General features: G+C 46.3%; 1 protein-coding gene across 1 annotated transcript in view; it reads right to left on the bottom strand.

Annotated features, from left to right (window-relative positions):
• Window positions 1–12,907, bottom strand: part of ndst2a (N-deacetylase/N-sulfotransferase (heparan glucosaminyl) 2a) — a 113,642-nt gene that overhangs the window by 5,236 nt on the left and 95,499 nt on the right. Inside the window, exons 8-11 of the mRNA XM_060854352.1 lie at window positions 11,357–11,480; window positions 8,997–9,171; window positions 3,308–3,478; window positions 212–321 (exon numbers count right to left, since the gene is read on the bottom strand). Coding sequence (XP_060710335.1) covers window positions 212–321; window positions 3,308–3,478; window positions 8,997–9,171; window positions 11,357–11,480 — 580 coding nt within the window. The remainder of the gene's footprint in view (window positions 1–211; window positions 322–3,307; window positions 3,479–8,996; window positions 9,172–11,356; window positions 11,481–12,907) is intronic.

Here is a 12,907-nt window from a genome sequence, read left to right as displayed (position 1 = left end):
TCCCTCTGACAGTGCAGCACTCCCCTTGGTACTGGCACTGAAATGTCAACCTGGATTGTGAGCTCAAGGCCCTGGGGCTGAACCTTGACCCTCTGTTGAGAGGGCTACCAACCCAACATGGTTTCGATACTCAGACCCACGAGGAACAAAGGAAAAAGACATGAATGCCCACGAGTTACTCTTGCAACTAATGGTGAAAGGACATACATACATCAGTGCCCGAGTGTAGTTGAAATGAGGGGTAACACCGAGAAATTTCTGTACGGTCTCCATGACAGCCACAGGGTTGTTCCGTAACTGTAGGCCATTGACAACGAGAAACTGTTAAGGGAAGAAGAAACCATTTAAAAGGTCAACCAGGAGGAAGCCCCATAAACATTCAAAGTACTTCAACTCTACAGTACAGAGCAGGCCATTCAGCCCAACAGATCCTTGCCCCATTTCTTCATCTTTTCCTTATCCAACGAAACTCCCATATATTAAAAAAAAATCACTCTTCCACTCTTTATCTTACAGTTCATCATGCATATGTTCACCTTCAGATATATAAACTTCATGGTTACTCCTTTACTTGCAGTTTATTGGACTCATTTCACCTACAGGACTAATGTTTTACAAAGAAATAGGATTAGTGTCTGATGAAGAAGCTGCCAAAAGGTTAAAATGAGGAGGAAGTGATGCCGGAGATCAGAGTCAAAAAAATGTGGTGCTGGAAAAGCACAACCGGTCAGGAATTCCTAACGAAGGGCTTATGCTCGAAACATCCTGTTCCTCGGATGTTGCTTGACTGGCTGTGCTTTTCCAGTGCCACACTTTTTGACTCTGATCTCCAGCATCACTTCCTGCTCATTTCACCTCACTCACATTTGGCAGCTTCTTTGTCAGACATTAATCCTATTTCTTTGTACAACATTAAACCTGCTCTCTGTTACCTTTCTTTGCTCTAGACAATATCCTTCTCACTGCATCGCTCCCCATCTCTGAAAGTTGCCACCCAGGTAAATAGTGCTGTGAGGAAGGCATATGGTGTACTGGGCTTTATTGGCAGAGGAATTGAGTTCCGGAGTCCTGAGGTCATGTTGCAGTTGTATAAGACTCTGGTGCGGCCTCATCTGGAGTATTGTGTGCAGTTTTGGTCGCCATACTATAGGAAGGATGTGGAAGCTTTAGAACGAGTGCAGAGGAGGTTTACCAGGATGTTGCCTGGAATGGTAGGAAAATCTTATGAGGAAAGGCTGAGGCACTTGGGGCTGTTCTCATTGGAGAAGAGAAGGTTTAGGGGAGATCTGATAGAAGTGTATAAGATGATTAGGGGTTTAGATAGGGTAGATACTAAGAACCTTTTACCGCTAATGGAGTCAGGTGTTACTAGGGGACATAGCTTTAAATTAAGGGGTGGTAGGTATAGGACAGATGTTAGGGGTAGATTCTTCACACAGCGGGTTGTGAGTTCATGGAATGCCCTGCCCGTATCAGTGGTGAACTCTCCTTCTTTATGGTCATTTAAGCGGGCATTGGATAGGCATTTGGAAGTTATTGGGCTAGTATAGGTTAGGTAGGACTCGGTCGGCGCAACATCGAGGGCCGAAGGGCCTGTACTGCGCTGTATCCTTCTATGTTCTATACCTCTCAGGACGTTTAATATCTCTTGTTTGAGATTCTGTAGATTTCCTTCCCTATCCAAAGTACATGCCACATTCCCATTCTTTCAATATGACCAAGCTCCTATGGACTGGGATTTAACAAAGTTTTAGATTTGATTAGATTTCCTACACTGTGGAAACAGGAGCTTTGACCCACCAAGTCCATACTGACCCTCTGAAGAGAACCCACCCAGACCAGTTTCCCTCTGACTAATTTACCTAACACTATGGGAAATTTACCATGGCCAAGTGATCTAGCCTGCACATCTTTGGACTGTGGGAGGAAACCCATGCAGACACGGGGATAATGTGCAAACTCCACACAGACAGTGGCCAGAGGCTGGAGTCGAACCTGGGACCCTGGTGCTGTGAGACAGCAATGCTAACCGCTGAGCCACCGTACTGGAGGAACTCCCTTACTGGGTGTGATCTCACTTGCCCTTCGAGGGAATCTGGGCAATTCCTTTACTTTTGATTTGGACATAGACACCATTCTAGACCATTCGCACACCGACACTTACCAATCTTTATTATTTAGTCACAAATAGCAGTGAAAACTGTCAGTAAGGAACAAAACTAACTCATCGACCTCACGTTCCAAGAGGGTGTGTCACAAGTAACAGGAGAGTGTTGGAGATCAAAAATGTCTGGGATTATGGGATTATTCTGTTAGTGTTACCTGTCACCGCTGTTTCTGCTTCAACGATTTAGAGTAGGAGAGTGAAATTCTCCGCACCCCTTCCTTGCTGTATAGTCAGTTGTGATATAACGCGAAAGTTCCCTTGTGATCCCGTGTTATGAGAAAATTGTGTGGAAGCAGCATCATCTAAACCAATGGGACTGGAATCGCATTATAGCCAATACAGGTCGGGAAAGTTTGCGTTCTACAAATAATGGTCTAAATTCTTCAATCACGTTATATCCAATTCACACTGAAGAAACGCGCGTTACAGCAGAACCGACTGTACAAGTTTCTCAAAAGGTTCCGACAACATTTCACTCCCTCAGGAGTGCCCTGATGACTTACTGCACTGGTAGTGGTCTGCGGCAGTTTAGTTCAGTTGGCTCGATCGTTGGCCTGTAAAGCACTGTGATGCCAACGGTGTGGGTTCAATTCCCATCACCGGCTGAGGTCACCATGACAGACTCTCCTTCTCAACCTCTCCCCTCACATGCTGTGTGGTACCCCTCAGGTTAAACCACCACCAGCCGCCTCTCTCTAATGAAAGAGCAGCTTTATGGTCTGGTAAGACTTTAATGACACAAGCCAGCGCATTCGGGATGAATCAAAAAGAGAAATTGCTGAGGAAAGGGCAAGAGAGTTAACACTTCAGTCCAGTGACCCTTCTTCGGAATAGTTCTGGACCTGAAACATTAACTCTTTCTGTCCACAGATGTTGCTCGACCTGCTGAGTTACATGGTTCATTTGGGCTTTTTATCTTTGGGATGGAAGCCCATTGCTCCCTTTGTCAATTGGCGCCATGAAGATTGCACCGTTTAAGAGGACATCTCATCTGAAAGATGGCACCGTCAACAGTGTTGGACTGCACTGGGGTCTGGGCCTGGATTTGGTCCCACCCGCTGGATGCTGGCAGAGGTGGAGGAATGCTCAAGCGATTGACACTAGAGGCCGCACTCGAATGACAGTGGAAGCAGCTCGTACCTGAGAAGGTTGGTAGTACGTTAACCACCGCTCGATGTGGGTGGCGTACCAGCCGGGTAGCAGGCAGCGGTTCTGGAGAACTCGGACATCCCTTGGCGCGTCGGGTCCGGCTGTGATCACCTGATAGAAGGTGTAGTTCAGGGCTGCCGAGTCGTGGTGAGCTCTCTGGTGCTGTGGAGAAACCGACAGGTCAACACACTGAGGGACGGGGGGCTGGTCACCAGTCAATAAGCTATCGTTAAGGCAAGGCCATGGGGTCACAACACCGCGACCGGTCAATGGAATTGAGAGACATACCAGCCACCATCTCACTGAATGGTGACACAAGGGGGCTAATGGCCTTCTGCTGCCATATCAGAGAAAACATCAAACCAAAAGATTCTCCATCAAGATCCCCAGATGACTCCAGATTAACACTGCTCCTGTTTCTGTCTCTCTACCCCTCTTTGCTTGTAGTGAGGAGACTATCAAAATGTTAGCTCAATGATGTTGGCTTACGTATAATTTTAAAAAACAATCAACCTATATCTCTAATACCTACATCATTTCCTGAAGAAGGGCTTATGCCCAAAACGTTGATTCTCCTGCTCCTTGGATGCTGCCTTCCCTGCTGCACTTTTCCAGCAACACATTTTTCAGCTCTGATCTCCAGCATCTGCAGTCCTCACTTTCTCCTATATCTCTAATCAGCCTACTCAGAAATGCTATCACACACCTCTGGAGCAGGTGGGTTTTAAAGCTGGGCCTCATGATCCAGGGGTAAGGACGCTACCACTGCATCACCAGAGCCTCCCTGACCCTCTCTTGCTACTATATGAGTAATTAATGCAAAATATTTTCCTCATGGGGCAACATGGTAGCTCAGTGGTTAGTAATGCTGCCTCGCAGCAACGGGGTCCCTGGTTCAATTCCAGCCTCAGGCGACTGGAGTTTGCACGTTCTCCCCATGTCTGCGTGGGTTATCTCCGTGTGCTCCAGTTTCCTCCCACAATCCAAAGGCCTGCAGGTCAGGTGAATTGGACACGCTAAATTGTCCATAGTGTTAGGTGCATTAGTCAGAGGGAAATGGGTCTGGGTGGGTTACTCTTCGGAGGGTCGGTGTGGACCTTTTGAGCCGAAGGGCCTGTTTCCACACAGTAGGGAGTCTAATCTAATCTGTTTTTACTTGAGTGCAGCAATACCACTGGAAAAGGGGAGAGTTCTTCCACCTGATTATTGATGAGAACGTAAGAACAAGTAGGCCGTTCAGCCCTTTGAATGTGCTGTACCGTCCAATGAGATTTGCGGTCAATCTCTGACCTCACCCTTTTCTTGCAAAATCCCTGCACCCATTGATGGTTCTAATATCTAGAAAGCATTTGATCTCTGCCTTCAACATCCTCAAATACTGAGGCTGCACAGTGCTCAGGGATGAGGGTCTGGGTTGGGGATTCTGCAGTGAAGGTTGAGAAACAAAGGATTTCTGAGTTTAGAAGGTGGAGGGCGATTTGAACAGGGTTTAACCTGTTAAAGGGATACATTAGGGCAGATACAGAGAAACCTTCTCATGGTGCGTCAAGTGTCTTTGGAACTCTCTTCCTCGAAAGGAAGTGGAAACAAAACTGTTTTTATTCCCTCACGGGATGTGGGTATCTTTGGCCATCCCGAATTGCTCAGAGGGAAGTTAAGAGTCACCCACATTGCTGTGGGTCTGGAGTCACATGTAGGCCAGACTAGGTAAGGATGGCAGATTTTTTCCCTTACGGACATTACTGAACCAAATGGGTTTTTCCAATAATTGCTGATGGTTTCTTGGTCATCATTAGACTTAGATCGTGGTGGCTTAGTAGTTAGCCCTGCTACCTCACAGCGCCAGGGACCCAGGCTTGATGCCACTCTCTGGTAACTCTATGTGGAGTTTTCACATTTTCCCCATGTTTGCAGGGATTTCCTCCAGGTGCTCAGACAATTGAAAGATGTGCAGGTCAGGTGGATTGGCCATGCTAAATTGGCCATAGTATCCAGGGATAGGGAAGATGGGGGTGAGTCTGGGTGGGATGCTTTTTGGAAAGTCGGTGTGGACTCAATGGACTGAATGGCCTGCTTACACACTTGTAGGGATTCTCCGATCATTCAACCAGCTATTGTGGCGGGATTTGAACCCGGATCCCCAGAGCATTAGTTGAGTTTCTGGATTAATAATCAAGCGATAATTCCACTAAGCCATTGGCTCCCCAGGCTTTTCAATATTTCTTAAGGCAAGGGTACATTGATGATCAGCGAGTGGGGTGAAAGGTTATCGGAGGGTAGACGAGAAGATAGGGTAATCAGATCAGCCGTGGTCTCATTGATTAGTGGGGTAGGTTTGAGGGGGATGAATGACCAATTCTGCTCACCAGATCCTATCTTCATACACATAGAAACTATAAAGGGAGTGTCATTGTAAACTTTGAGCTGGACCATTTGGGAACGAAATTAGGAAGGACATCTCCGGAAACAGCTCTCAGAAATCTGGAACTCTGCCTGTAAGGATTCAGATGCTAGGGACCAACTGAAATTTTTCAAGGCCGAGATTCATTAGTCTTCATTGGCCCAGGGCATCAAGGAATACGAAACAAAGACAATTCCATCGAATTGAGGTACAGATTTGTCATTGAATGGTGGAGGACGCTTGGTGGTGGAGGGGGATCTGAATGGTTTCTTTCTATCCCTATAATATCGCAAAGATATATGATGCATTAATTGGTGCGTTTAAGTCTTTTTGTCCATTGTGTTTATTGAGCTATCCGACCGGACTAAAACTGATTCAATATCTGTGAAGTATTTTGAGATAAGAGGAACATAAATACAAAGTATTTTCTTTCTTTCTAAGTGGTTAAAAAAACCAGAAGAGATGTCTGCAATGTGGAAGCAGATAGAAGAGGGAGTGTTGTGTGCATTGACACAAACTCCCAGCAGTCCATAGCTTCCACTGGTGCTCCACAGGAATTGTATCTGGGCTGCTGTCAAACTTGATTAGGATCAGCTGAAGTGCACTCAGGTTAAGGGAATTAAAAAGGAAAACAACTGTGAAATGAGAAGAAAAATCCTTCCTCGGCAGTTTTCTAACTTCCTGGACCGCAGCTGTGGAAGATCTCTACATCTCGGAGTTCAAATCTAGGCCAGGCTCTTGGGTTGCTAGGCCCTCTCAATGTCCCTTCCCCGGAGATCCCCCCTCCCCCTTCACCCCTGTTCGACCGGTTCAATCCAGATGCTACCCGCTGGGAGATGCCAATGACACATTAGCCAGCATTCAGTGCAGGGTGCTGGTCCCCCTCAGGAAGGCCAGGCAGATGAGGGGAAATGGCACATCATCTTTCCTCCTTCCTCCAACGAAAGCAAAATAATGAAATAAAAGATCAAGGAATCTGTGCTCAACACTGTGTCGCCAACTTTGCTTGTCTAGAAGTTCTGTGCTACCTACAACATCCCCAAAAAGGTCTTTCAATCCCATCCTCAATGGCGCCAGTAAAAGGAAGCATTAAAAACAAAAATCAGTAAAACCCAACTTCTCTTTGTGGATCCCTACCATTTCCAGCCTCACCAACGCAGAGTCATACAGCCCAGAAACAGACCCTTTGGTCCAACCAGTGCATGCTGAACATACAGTCATTTCTTCTATAAAGGGATAGTTCTGATCCTGTGTGACCCTGCACTATACATAAATCGTGCAATACTAATAGCATTTAAAGTATTGGTGATCTAATCATATTATAGCCAACACATGTTTTATAAGTTTGCATTTTAGAAATAAATTTGCCAATTCACCAATCACCTTACAGTCAATTTGCATTAATAAAAGATGCATTCTAGCAGAACTGGCGGTAATTCCAAACCAAACTAGACCCACCTGCCAATGCTTGGTCTGTATCCCTCCAAATATTTCCTATTCATGTACTTATCTAAATGACATATAAATAGAAAGCAGGAAACACCAGCAGTGTTTCGTCCAGAGGCTCACTGAAGATGTTACCTACTATGATGACGAAACATCTGAAAATGAACCTTCCAGCTCAGCGAGCAAATCTACATCCAAATGACTTCCAAATGCTGCAACTGTTCCACATCCACCACATCATCTGGAAGTTCATCCAGGTCAGTAATTCCTGGACACGCCAGGACAAAACCTGAAGCATTGGCAACCTGAATACTACATTCTGTCTGCTCTTGGTGACATTAATGCCTGCTACTGTCATCCAAATGTCCAAAGCTCCCATCTCTCAAGCTGGCCAGCAAAACGTCCATCCCCAAGAAAAGGAGATGAAGCTTGCATCGATAGCACAGGAGGTGAAGAAAATTACAGCACAGATGGGGGCCATTCAGCCCTCGTTAAGGCCTGGACTGTCCTACTTTTCAATAAGGCCCTGCAGATTTCTCACACTCTAGTATTTGCTGCTGTTTTCAAATCACCAAGGCAATCCGTTTCATCAGGTATTGTCATCACAAACTCTACAGCAGATAAAACCAACCCACTGGATCTGACAGGGCAGTTCAGGCCCATGTGATGAATCAACAACAACTTGATCTTGCGCGATTTATGTATAGTGCGGGGTCACACAGGAACGGAACTATCACTTTCCAGAAGAAATGACTGTAAGTGCAGCATGCACTGGTTGTGCCAAAGGGAAACATCCCTTCAGCAGTGTCAACAAACCTCAACACCCTGAACCACACCAGGGGGATCAGGGTAATGGACCAAAGGGGGAAGGGGTCGATTTTATGGAGAAACTCAGCAGGTCTGGCAGTGTCTGTGGAGAGAGAGAAACAGAGGTTAATGTTTCGAGTCTGGTATGACTTCTTCAGGACTGCCACTCTCGGTTCTGACAAAGTCAGACTGGACTCTAAACACCAACTTGGTTTTTGTCTCTCTCCACAGACCTGCCGAGTTCCTCCAGGATCTGTCTTCATTTGAGATCTCCAGCATGTGCAGTATTTTACTTTCATTTGAGGCTTTAAGAAACGGTTTGAGGAGAATCCCTACAGTGTGTGGAAGCAGGCCATTTGGCCAATCAAATCCACAACAACATTCTGAAGAACATCTCATAGAGACGCACTCTACCCCTGTAACCCTGCATTTCCCATGGTTAACCCACCTACCCTGCACATCTCTGGACACTGGACAATTTTCCATGGCCATTCCACCCTAACCTGCACATCTTTTGACTATGGGAGGAAACTGGAGCACCTGGAGGAATGTCACACAGACATGGGGAGAATGTCTGAAGTTTTCACAGTCGTCCGAGGCTGGGATCGAACCAGCGTCCCTGAGCATCAGAGCATGAACCCAATGCCAACATGGGGAGAATATGCAAACTCTACACAGACATTCAGCCGAGGCTGGAATCGAACCCGGGTCCCTGGTGCTGTGAGGCAGCAGTGCTAATCACTGAGCCACCCTGAGAAATGGAAAGAATTCCAGAGTCAGGAAAACTGAGGCATGGTCTCTCGTGGTAGAGTAAAGACAATCAGGGATTGGCAAGAGATTGGGATTGGAGGCTGTAGGGAGGTCTTGGGTGGGTTGTTGGGCTGGAGGAGGTTAGAGAGACAGAGGAAGACAGAGAGGCCAGGGATGGATTTGAAAATCAAAGGTACTTTGCTCAAACATCTATGAAGGGGCAACACTCTCTACAGTCATTCACCAAAAATCGCTTGTGCAGAAGGTGGCACTAACCTGGTACCAGGAGTATGCCCGCTCCACTGGGTTGATCAGAATGGCAATGATCTTCGCTCTGGGCAGCAGGGCCATCGCCCTCTTGGGTACCACTTCAGATTCAAAATAATTTGCACTCTTCTCGAACATAAAATCTGTGCTCGCATTTGACGGGATCGGGAAGAATTCCATGTACCTGAAAGAAAAACAGAACAGGATGCAGTTCTTCCAGAGCAGACCAGTGGATTGTCAACACAGGCCCATCTGGGTGGGAATTACCAGCCCCGGATATTTCTGATGGCCAGAGAGTTACTGGGAGCAGCACAAGCTGGGGAGGTGTGATGGGGATCCTGTGGAATCCCAGTCACAGCTTGGGAAATCAATGGGCTATCCCCTTCCGTGAGGAGCGGCCCTCAATAATGACAGGAATTCAGATGGATTCACAGCAGTAAAAACAGATGTAACCATGAAGGGGGCACCTCAGCTCTGCCCCGATACCATACAACTCGTGACAACTACTTTCCTGACCCCCTCTTCCATCCTTGCCAATCCCCCTGTGCCAGACCCGACAAATACCAAGCCCTGCCCGTTGGACAGTGCCATCTCTCTCCCCAGCTGCCCTAACATCTCATTCAAAACTACCCTGGACAACACCTTGCCTGACTTAATACCATGCACCCAACAACTGTCTTTTTTTTTGGCATACACTAAATATTCCATCCCTTACCTGACACCCTATTAAACTGGCACCTTGCTCACCTGGCATCTTACCCATTTGACACCCTGCTGACTTAGCACCTACCCACCTGGCACCTCGCTCACCTGATACCTTACCTATCTGGTACCCTGCTGACTTAGCACCTACCCACCTGGCACCCTGCTCACCTGATACCTACCCATCTGATACCCTGCTGACTTAGCACCTACCCACCTGTACTCTGCTCACCTGATACCTTACCCATCTGGTACCCTGCTGACTTAGCACCTACCCACCTGGTACCCTACCTGACACTTACTTTGTGTACTTAGTCTTTCCTAGCAGCTTCCCAAGTATCTGGCTGTGCTGCTGGACACATAACTCACTGACAGCACAACACACAGACTGCTGCGATGGGACTAGAAACACAGCCCCCAATCTGAAAGGAAAATAATAATAGGAGCAGAGCGCCACTCCTGGGAATATCCAAGCAAGTAATAAACCTTGCTCTGGAAAATGGAAGCTGCCACGTCAGCTCCTTCTTCAACACACATAATAATTGCAACAATCTGCATTTACGTAGCACCTTCAATGTAGTAAAAGATGCCAAGCATTTCACAAGAGCAATGAATCAAAAGTACAAGGAGATAATAGAACAGGTGAGAAACAGCTTGGTCAAAGAGCTTGGTCCCCTACTCTATTACTCTACATTTATCCCTGGTTAATGTACCTAACCTACACATTCCTGAACACTATGGGGCAATTTAGCACGGCCAATGCACCTAACCTGCACATCTTTGGACTGTGGGAGGAAACTGGAGCACCCAGAGGGAACCCACAAAGACAGGGTGAGAATGTGCAAATTCCACATAGACCGTCACCTGAGGCTGGTATCGAACCCAGGTCCCTGGCGCTATGAGGCAACAGTGCTAACCACTGAGCCACTGTGCCGCCCAGAAATGCGGCAAGGTTTAATGAGGGAATTGCTGAATTCAGCGCTGAGGCAGCTGAAGGCACAGACATCAATGGTGCAGTGACTAAACATCTGTTTGAATTCAGTCCAATTGGAGCATTAAACATTTTGGACAGGATTCTTGTAAGGTGATCCCGGGTACCATCAAACATTTGTAGGAAATCCTTCCAGTGTATTCCCATATTTACAGAGCCACCTTAATGCAGTTCAAACTCAGCAGATTTCAAACAAACCATCATTCATAGAACATAGACAAGTACAGCGCATAACAGGCCCTTCGGTTCACAATGTTGTGCCGAGGATTATTCCTAATCTAAAATAAAATAACCTAACCTACACAACCCTCAACTCACTGCTCTCCATGTGCATGTCCAGCAGTCGCTTAAATGTCCCCAATGATTCTGCTTCCACCACCACAGCTGGCAACGCATTCCATGCATTCACAACTCTCTGTGTAAAGAACCTGCCTCTGACATCTCCTCTATACCTTCCCCCTAATATCTTAAAACTATGACCCCCCTCATGCCAGTCAATCCTGCCCTGGGGGAAAAGTCTCTGGCTACTGACCCTATTCCACTCTCTAAAGCGCTTAATACTTCAGTTTTTACCAGCTGCAAAAAAAATCTAGAAAGTTCCACAGCCTCTAGAACTCTTGAGTACACAAAACTGACCAGATTGGAACACAGATAATCAAAGCTGACAGGAACTTACCAGTCAATTCCTTTGTTATAATTAGCTCCATTGAAGAACTGAATCTCCTCGTAGGTGACTGGGCTGGGGAAATTACTTGTAACTCCAGGATGTAAGGAGAGGAAAAAGTGCAAAGCTGTGGTACCTGAGGAAGAGGAAAGTATCAATCGTGAAGACACTATTTTCAAAGCCCCCTTTACCAACTGCATTGAACTTTAAAAAGGTGATATCTGCACACCTCCCAACTTTAGAACAAAGTTCAAATTTGCAAAAAAAAAAGGGTGTGCATCAGACCTTCGCACATCTCTTAGCAATTCCTCAAAGACCCTGAAGTGCAATGATGGCTGGTGTATGAGCAAATAGGACAACCTGCCAAGCCTCTGAACATCAGTGGAAGCAGTGGTTTTGTGGTTTGTGTTCTCGGCATATTTGTGGACGCTCAAATTCTCCTGACGTCGTTTAAATAACAGCGCAATAGCTTGAGAAAAAGACAAAACTGGCAGATCAGATCCTCATAACTGTTCACCTGAAAGTCAGCGTCTATGACGGTGCAGCACAGTCTCGACACTGTACTGGAGTGCCAATCTCCTTTCAGTATCAGTCTGTGCTCCCCGTTCAAACTGGGCAGCAGAAAACCTGGATTATTTTCTTTTAAAAAAAAAGGGATTCTCTCTGCATAAATAAACCCTGAAACTACTTGTTCCTGACACAGAAACTTCCTGCTTCTTTAACAGAGTTATACAGCACAGAAACAGACCAACCAGTCCATTCTGACCATCATCCCAAACTAAACTGCCTGTGCTTGGCCCATATCCAAATGTTCTAATTCATGTATGGGCGGCACGGTGGCACAGTGGTTAGCACTGCTGCCTCACAGCGCCAGAGACCAGAGTTCAAATCCCGTCTCAGGCGAATGACTGTGTGGAGTTTGCACGTTCTCCCCGTGTCTGCGTGGGTTTCCTCCGGGTGCTCCGGTTTCCTCCCACAGTCCAAAGATGTGCGGGTCAGGTGAATTGGCCATGCTAAATTGCCCGTAGTGTTAGGTAAGGGGTAAATGTAGGGGTATGGGTGGGTTGCGCTTCGGTGGGTCGGTGTGGACTTGTTGGGCCGAAGGGCCTGTTTCCACACTGTAAGTGATCTAATCTAATCTAATCTAATGTACTTATCCAAATGTCTTTTACACATTATAACTATACCCACATCCATCACTTCCTCTGGTATCTTGGTGCACACACGAACCACTCTCTTTGTAAAAACAATTGCCCCTCATGTCTCTTTTAAAGCTCTCTCTCCTCACCTTTAAAAATATCTCCCCCCTACCCGAGGGAAAGGGCACCTTCCACCAAGCCTTGGTAAACCCATCATTATTTTTTAAAATCTCTGTAACGTCACATCTCAAACCCCTATGCTCCAGTGAAAACACTCCCAGCCTATCTATTCCACATTAACTCCTTATGATTTTATGAATATCCTTCATTAAGTTCTCATTTTCTGAATATTCTGTTAACATATGATTTTCTGTATGTGCTTCGTTAACTCCTTATGATTTCTCAACGCCGTCAGTTGAGATTA

The sequence above is a fragment of the Hemiscyllium ocellatum genome, chromosome 43 (genome assembly GCF_020745735.1).
Source record: "Hemiscyllium ocellatum isolate sHemOce1 chromosome 43, sHemOce1.pat.X.cur, whole genome shotgun sequence".
Classification (NCBI taxonomy): Eukaryota; Metazoa; Chordata; class Chondrichthyes; order Orectolobiformes; family Hemiscylliidae; genus Hemiscyllium; species Hemiscyllium ocellatum.
The sequence above is the reverse complement of the archived record's forward strand: the minus strand, read 5'-3'. Positions and strand labels throughout refer to the sequence as shown.